At 36.3% G+C, this 9,279-nt stretch overlaps 1 protein-coding gene across 2 annotated transcripts in view; it reads right to left on the reverse strand.

Moving 5' to 3' along the window:
- Positions 1–9,279, reverse strand: part of Cht7 (chitinase 7) — a 107,347-nt gene that overhangs the window by 42,025 nt on the left and 56,043 nt on the right. For both annotated transcript variants that reach the window (XM_022837685.2, XM_022837686.2), the window contains exon 2: positions 212–350. In XM_022837685.2, the coding sequence (XP_022693420.1) occupies positions 212–350 (139 nt within the window). The remainder of the gene's footprint in view (positions 1–211; positions 351–9,279) is intronic.

A 9,279-nucleotide genomic window follows, 5' to 3' on the forward strand; every position in this document is an offset into this window, starting at 1 on the left:
GAATAAAAATATGCCTAGGAACTGTACAATTTTATTGGTCCAGTACGCACTTTTTCACAACACTCCAGGACAGATTTGTCATGTTTTCTTATTTGTACCTATGGCATCAAGTATCTCGACGTACAACAAATGAATTATTACTCATCGAGCTAAGCCAAATTCAAATAATAAAGCTATTGGAAAGGAAGCGCTAGATCCAGAAGAATCTTACCAGAGGACGATGAAGCCGTACGTGAGCTTTTTCTCAAGCTGCTTTTTCTTTTTGGTAGTAAACTACTGTTGTCCTCAGCGTGAGCTGTGGCTATGAACGCCCCCAATACGAATCCTATGAGTAATAAAAGATGTGGTTTCTGAAACGTCAGAAAAAAATACAAAACATGATTATTTTATAGTTCACTAGGCTACTATTCAATTCAAGATGGGGCTTTAAATCGATTTATATTGCCATCGCCAGAGCAAACTCGGTGTACAGTCCCCCATCTACATCATTTTTAGAAGTAGTAATAGAATTAAATGTATATGATATTACTTGAACCTGTAAACTACATAATAATAAGGGGCAATTTTGCCTCTCTGTATGTCGTTGTATGTATACAGTTGGTCTGCTGGTAATCTGGATGAATTTTTGCTCCAGATATCTGCATTGAACGCTCAAGATCTATCGCTTAAGGCACAACAGGCTCTATCTACCACGTATTTAATCTATGGGAAGCACACCTTTTGACAGGAGTTTATTTAACTCTGACGCAGTGTTAATTCTAATCTTCTCAGCCGCGAACCCCAGCTCTTTCATCTTTCGGTCATGTCGAGGCACAATAAATCTGGGTTTATATTTTCTGTTTATATTGGACTAATTAACATAAAATAATGTCGAGCTACGCTTGTGAACTTTTTGTTAGATTCTTCTGTGGACCTGTCTGCTATGTGATTTGGTATCAGCCTCCCCAAATCATGCAAAACGATTTCCGATAGCGCCTCTATATACCGGACGGTTTCCGGTTCCGCGAAATCATCTTGTTTACCTACGCTCGTCGGCCAGTCAGTTAAGTTTATGATTTAGTACCTAGCCGATCTTCAAGCTAATGCAATACGGCTGATTAAATAGCAATAGATACCTTTGCTCTACTTCTGGGCAATTGAATGACTTATGAATAGCAGCATAAGCGCATTTGGCCAAATTTGTTTGTCAATCTCTCGAAAGAACTCTTTGAACATACACAAATTGTTATATTTCGAACTTTTACTTACGAAGAGATCAACTTTTAGAAGTTGAGACGTTCAGTAGCTGAAATGGAAGCGATTTTTCATATAAACAAGTCTATCCAACATTACGATTTAGTACTACTTATGCAAAGAGGTTTTAAAGCGGACATAAACCTTCGGTGCTACCGTAAACGGAAATACAAAGTCTAATATTTTGTGCAGTCTTTATTATTATTATTATTATTTATTTAAAAATATTTGGAACCAAAATCGGCGTGATGTATCTAAGAGTGTAGTTGAGCTAGAGCACTCAGAACCTTGATTTTATAGTTAAAACTAAAGCCGTGACGCCAAAACAAGCTGAATAGTGCAACCGTGCAAAGGTAACACCCTAGAAAATGTTAAGAAATTAACAAAAACGGATCCAGTTTATCCGAAGCACTGCGGTATATTGAGCCCGATAATCGAATTGCGGTCTAATAGAATTTAAGCTAAACAATGGAAAAACGGGTTTGGAAAAAAATAATAAAGTAAATACCACACCTAAAACTCCCAAAATCAAAACTTGATGGTTATTATAGTTAGACATACCTTCGAAGTTATTTTCGTGATACATAAAATCCATAGAGCAGCTATAATAGTTCACGAACAATCATGAAGGTACATAGCTTTATAGCAAAAAACGCAGTCCCCACTTTATAGGCCGTTTTATCTGCTCACTTTTGGATCGTTATTAAGACAAAAGCAGTTGTGATTTTGTAGGCAGCGTTTGGGGTTCAGAGTAGTATGAATATATGGAAATAATATCGTAAATCTGCCAGTATAAATAATTCAACTTACTTAGATGTGAAGAAACAGCCCACACCAAAAAAATACCTGTTTTTAGCAGATCGTCTTGCTGCTGAGTCACTATAACGGTTAAATTGAACTTGAAGGATTGGGAAATGTATGTTGTGTCGTAGCGTTAGCCGTCGGTGTTGTCTGCAATGGCTGATTACATGTAAATACAACTTCACTTTGTGGATTTATAGGCACGATGAAAGCTTAATTCTCACTACGCGAACGGAACCTTGATCAATAGTAATAGTAATAAACGTAATCCAAAGTCATTTTCATAGCTAGACAATATAAAATACATTATAAATATATGCATATTCCTATCAGTTTTTCTAGTCATTTCGAACTTATCGCCCACCATGCACGAGGCGTTCCGTATCAAGCTCAGATGTCTACATGCGTAATGGTGGTACTTGTACAATATGTGCTAATGGAATTCCTTGGAAGTGTACAATATTAAAAAAATAAGGGTATAATAATTTGAATGTGTCCTGTATTGTTGTTTGTTTTAAGCCAAGTATGTGCAATCTATAATTTCTCTGTCGGAACCATCACTACTTTTCTTGTTGACCCAAACTGTTCCCCTTAACCAAATGAACCACCATACGCCGCGCGAATCCACGGATATCTTCATATATATATATATATATATATATATATATATATATATATATATGAATACCCTATATAAATTCCTCGCTATCAGCGCACAACGAAGGCAGAATTGACAGAAACAACGCGAAAAAAAAGGGATTATCTAAATAGTAATGTTGAACGTCCCACATTTTTCTGTTTTTCATCAGCATCCCGGGTTCTTCTAAAATATAATCAATTCTGGTCACATCCTCGCTAGTTCGTTGTTGTAGTTTTCGTCACTGGCGTATTCTTGGCTAGTCAAGGCCGCCGGTAAGCCACCTCCTTTGCTAAGCAAAGTTTGTCAGAGCATCCGATGAAAATCAAGCAGACCACCTGTAGGCCACTTAATACAACTAACACATAAATTCACAAATGAATGCAATAGTAGCTAGCACATAGAAGAATAACTGAAGCTTTTATGTTTTTCTTCTTCCATCGTACCTTGTAAAATTTCTACCGTATTGTATTATGTAATGGAAACATTAAGGATATTGGGAAAAAAATTAGGGCAAATTTCCGAGTTTCAACTCTGGATCTTTAAGAAAAATCAAGCTTTAATAAATTCATACTGTAATGGTTAATGAAATCACGATCATCGTCACGATCAACTGCTTGTTGATACGTAATTCTGTGAGTAACACTTTTTGATGGCCAGCGTTTATATCGGCCCTCCCTAGTGCTAGAGCTCTTAAAAACCAGGATAAACGACAGTTCGTCATCAGTGAAAACTTAATCAAAACCAGTATTAAAAATGTTAAGCACAGGAGGGGTATTAAGAATCATGGAAATCTTTGTCGATGTGCGGTCCGGTTCCTAATAACCACGTGGTCATCGTTTACGCCTATCATACCATCGAAGGTGGGGCCGGGGGAACGAAAAAATAAAGAGGTAAGGAAATAATAACTACTAGATATGCCGAATATTCTGCGATAACGGAAATACAACAACGATTGCTCAGAATCACGTAAATATTCATAAGTATTTCTAAATGAACACAATTTCTAGTCATAATTGAGATTTATATATATATGATCGGCTAATAACTGATGTGTTTAGGCAAACGCCTTTAAAATGCTTATTTCTTCAAAAATAGGATGCTACACTTTTGGTTCTGTGTATTGAATTCTGAAAAGTAAAAATGTTACCCCTGGATGCCTCATTCATTGTAATTTAAATGTGCAACTCCTAATCCCATACCGAAGCCAAAAGTATAATATTTAAGCCGTATGACTGACATGCGTAAGGCCTGCATCAACAGATAACACATTGTGAAATCAATTTGTGCTCAGAACTATCTTCTTTTTTCCCTCTCAGATGAAATGGCTGCGTACATAACACTCAAGTGCTAGAGAAGTAAACTTGTCCTAAATTAGTCACATGTCATTTCGAAAAAATAATATCTAGTATCATACTTTACGGAAGTTGTTCTTAGATTAACATGAAAAAAAAAGTTATCTCATTAAAAACTCTTGACGATTCAGCTAGTAGAAAACGCATCTAGATAGTAAGTAGAAACGAATATTTTTGCAGCAATCTAACGTCCAAACGCGATCTAGTGTTTACGTTTTTTCTTCTATCATTATCTAAGCTCCAAAAAACAAATTAAATAGTGAAAAACCTATGCTGACGGATACCGCGCAGTAGGATATTCTGCATAGGATCTACAGAATGGTACCTCTGCAACGCCTATATTCACACAATAAGCTTTTTACTCGTTTCCAGAAAAAACGAAGAAAAAAAGATCAACTCAATTTTTCCGAAACCTGTACCTGGGCTAAGTCTCGTGGTCTGCTTGGCTGACGTTATCGCTCCTTTAGCACTCGGGTTAGAAAAATGTTTGTAGCACAGCAAAGCTGAAGATAGTTTAGTTCCCCTAAAGTATAATATGAGACGCTGTATTTGCTGAGAGACTTCTAACATATTAGGAATCAAACCATTTCCTCTGAACTATGTAGGTATGATACCAGCAATAGATTCAACTGGCACATAAGTTCTGGCTGGTACACAATCGTATAAGTTTTGGAATTTTGATAAAATAACTCAAATCTATAAACTTTAACCGGGCAATTTTAATTGCCGATGTTACCGCAATGTTACTCGCTACTTGTTTCATTAAGTATTTTAAATACGTCAACGACATCGCTTGCAATATCAAAGAAATAATATAAAAAATCAAGGCTGTTCCCTGTCATTTGCAGTCGTAACAACTGTATTCGAGAGCTAGAAAGAAATATAGGATTTTTAAGCAGCCTTAATGTCACTTATATATCGTACTGTCATAAAAACACGTGTTTAGATCTTTTTCTGTTGCTACCAATCGTACAATATATATAATATAATCATCAGCAAGCAGAACGACAGACGCCGGTGCCGTTCACAGCCGTTTCAATGTGTCTGTTGAAAAAAATCATGAGAAATAAAGATGGCGCCACTCGTTTCACCTTTTGCCTCCTGCACTTTATAGCGTAGGACAAATAGAGGAAGGGAACGACAATCCATTAAACTGAGTAGCATTTTTCGCTACAGTCAATGCTATTTAATGAAAAAAAAAAAAAAAAAAGCACTAATTCAGTGGTGTATGATACTTTTGATTTGTCCTTTCGGTTTTTTTTGTTTGATGGAAACGAGCTAGGCTTAATCCTTCAAGCCGCTTCGAGTACCAGCCGTTTAGGGCATGGTCATGTTTGCGGTATAATAAAATGGATAAAATTCAATTTAGTTGTTGACCGATATATTCGTATTGACTTATAACACCGGCTTCTGTTGCTTTTTGCTAGAATGATCATTCACTTGCAACTTTGAAAATTTAACAAAGATCGCTAGTCAAGACAAGGTAAATATTAAGGAGGATTCTAAAGCTACTGTAATTAAATCTGTTTGCTACAACATCTTCATGGTACCACAGAAGATTCCATTATCATATTTACAACAAGCTAATTAGTATTTATTTTTCTATTGATTGTTTAGATTACATTCTATATATTGAAAGAAGTGTATTGGGTTGTTTTGAACAATGGAACACAAATGTATATAATATAATGCTGCCCATTTAACGTTGGTTTAATTTTGGATGTCCCAGGATCGTTTCGACCGTTTAGGAATATCAATTTTTTCTCGTCTGTGAATTTCTAAAGCTGTCACCGACACATAAAATATTAAAACGGAGATAAGCTGTAGTAATCACTTGATTATACAAACACACACACACACTTACATCCTCACCTATTTAAAGCCATGTTGCCTCAAAACATGTGACTAAAGTGAGCAATAATTTGTAGAAGAAAGAAGACATCAAACAATTTTTTAAGTATTGGACTGAAAGCAGTATTAAAGCGATGGTTACCTAGCCATCAAGCAAATATTCGCGACTGAAAATATTTACAATTTTAATACCAATATATATATTAAAATAAGTAGATGACCATGAATTGAAAATATTGTGCCAAAAATTGCTAAACACTTCTTTGGGGTCCACTTATTTTTTTTTATAAAGAACTCCATCGTAGGAAAACGACATAAACTGTTACCGAATGTTGAAAGTCAACGGATATGCTTGATGAGAATACGTGAAAACATTATTGGCTCTGTACATACGCTTCTATAAGATACATCTGTCTATGTTCAAAATGTCAATGATGACATTACTGAGGTCAAAATACGAATTCTTCATAATGTCTAATATGTATGTAAAAATAGAAATTGCTGGAATTCTTAATCGAAAGACGTTCGTTTCGCAAACGATGTAAGCCTTTTTTCGAATATCATCAGGATATGTGGTACCTCCAAAACGGCGTAGTCAGCGCTCAGATTGCTTTTTGTTGCACTTTTGTTCTAGGATGAAGCCAACGATACAAAAGCCCGCTCTTAGGCCAATAAACCAATTTTAGCCCATCTAGGAGAACACGTTAACTCTGTCAGGCTTTGCTTGTTAGCCAACTTATGGGAATGGATAAAATTATATTTTATCCATTCCCATTAGTATATATACCATATACTATATAATATATATAATAATAACCCATATAATAGAAATACTAAAAGACTAGAGTGTCTTATGCGGATATGCGTTTTGTGTGGGTTATAAAAATTTTCTTAGCGAGAAAATATTCAGGGAATGCAACTTTGGACTTTTTCGAAAAACAAACGAAGTGTACACAATAATAATATGGAATATAATATCAGCATTTATTTACACCTTTCTCGGGCACTCCAAGAGGACCAAGCTCTAGTGCGAAAGTCCAGACTACAGTTCCAGTTACGTCACGCGCGTAGGCGGATGTCTTCCGGTTCGTGTGTCACGATACCCATTATTATTAATACATTACATTGAGGTATTTGAATTTTGTTTACTTGACTGCTGTAGTTCGGGTATTTGAGGTCCGGGTACGGGGGTCTTGGGACATTGTCACTGACAACATGTCGGTATTGTATTACGATTAGAAAAGCTTTATTAACGAAATTTCGTTGCTGAAATCTTTAAAGACTGATAATCTGTGGTAACAGTTTCTGGCGAGTATGGTAAATAACAGAAAGGCCCAACTTTTACTTTTGTGTTCTTCTCATATCTCTTCACTAATCATCACTTAACCCAAAACTCATGAATTACAATAACATTTGTATTAAACCACTAAATAAATGTTACAGAAGGTGATGCCCAAACTTCACCGGATGTGACCGTTCACCTCTGAACATTTCGTTTGTTAAGATTCTTAACGACCGATGACTCTTTTCGTTTAAATTCGTTGATATAATATCTGACAAACATTTACTATGAATGAAATATTCAAAAATCGTATTAATTTCAAAAAGTATGCGAGAAGAAGAGCCAGTATGTTGATTTAATTGCAGCAGGGGAAAGCAATATTAATTTGTTTACAATAATAAACGTATTGCGTGTTACTCTTAGGTTGGATTTACTTTGCTGTTTCCTTTTTCTTGTTATTTTTCAATTATTTGTTTACCTTTAAATACTATCTAAAAGTGCCTTCCTTTATTTGTAAGGTCGTTGTAACTTACGTAGTGAACGGAATTTTGTTGAGTTCAGGCTTGAAAGGTGGCATTCCGAATGAAATTCTAACTGCCAACCAGGTAAGTTGCGAACTCCATACGATCGTCAGGCGTTTTCAATGTATGGGATTTTGCCGCAAATTAGAAGCCTTGGTGTATCAGAGTGGATTAAGTGATGCGCACAAAGCAAACATAGCAGCAAGGGAAATAATAACAAAACCATTGATCCCCAGTATCGCGCGCGCAATACCACGCAATACCAAGACCATGGCAAGTTTCTAGCAGAATTGTTGCGGATGAGGACAAGCGACGTTTCAGTATTTTGACGTGCAAACGTCCTGACTTAAGCCAGATATCCATTAGAAAAGGTTTGCTATTGGCGTTTGACGGAATTGGGAGGGTATTATATATGTATTATCCTGAAAAAAACTGTCTGCGAGAATTTGTACAAGGCCCAAAGGCACCGAGTAACGATGAAAAAAGAAAAGCCATCTTTCTTCACGACAATGCGCAGCTGCATATGACAAAGGTTGCTAGCGCAGCTCTGCAAGAGTTTCAGTAAGAGGTTCAAAGCTTGTGTTTGTATAATACAATTTTTTTGGATCACTGCAAGATCAAACAAATAATCGCGCAATAGGCAGTCAAGAAAGCCGCAAGATTTGGTTGACTAGTTCTTGAATACCAGACCTGAAAATTTCTGGTGAGAATAAATATAAATTGGGTGAGAAATAAGAGAAGGCTATTGCTTACCTTTGGACTCCAAGTGACATTTTTTTTTATAGATCCTACGTAGATTATAGGTATGTGGTCTCAATACAGAAATGACCATCTTATTCAAAGCACATCTCCTAGACTGTCTGTCAGTGCCACACACTATAGTATGGAGATGACCACGTTGTACGCCACGTCAACAGAATTGCCCGCTGAAGTGATGAACAATCGACACTGTCGTATAGCTTCATTCGATCAGCAAAGGCCTTATGCCAAAACCCAAATAAAAGAACATCTTTTATATCGCTAACAGAGGCTCGAAGTAGAAGGGGCTGATAACAAGGCAGACATGAAAGGCCTGGGAGCTGCTGGGAGCGGTTGCCTGATAGAATGTCTAACGGCGACACGGCAAGTAAGATTCGAAACATAGAGAGACGTTAAAGTCCTTTTTGTGTTCCCCTTGTGTCATTTATATTTATGCTATTTATATTTGATAGCATTAGTAGCGTGTTTTACAGAAGTATATTGTAGAATATACGTTAAAAACGATTTAAGTACGTGAACTACAATATGCTGCAGATACGACACTAATAATAATAGTAGTAAAAGATCGCGTTAACTATGGTCCTCGTAAGTACTTTTAAATGTGGAAATGAACTTAACAGTGACAGAGTTCGACTAAGAATTTTTCTCCATTACCTCAGCACCGTTTGGATCTGGCTTTAATTCGTTGTAAATCTATTGCAACCTGTACATATAGCCGAAGTCAACAAATAGACTGGCAAAAGATGATAGAACGTCTTTTTCCAAGAAATTCAACTTGCAGCATAAAGTAGAAGATAGCCATAGCTTTTGACTACTTTTGACATAGTTCTCCTATATATA

Source organism: Varroa jacobsoni, unplaced genomic scaffold (assembly GCF_002532875.2).
Source record: "Varroa jacobsoni isolate VJ856 unplaced genomic scaffold, vjacob_1.0 scaffold_724, whole genome shotgun sequence".
NCBI lineage: Eukaryota > Metazoa > Arthropoda > Arachnida > Mesostigmata > Varroidae > Varroa > Varroa jacobsoni.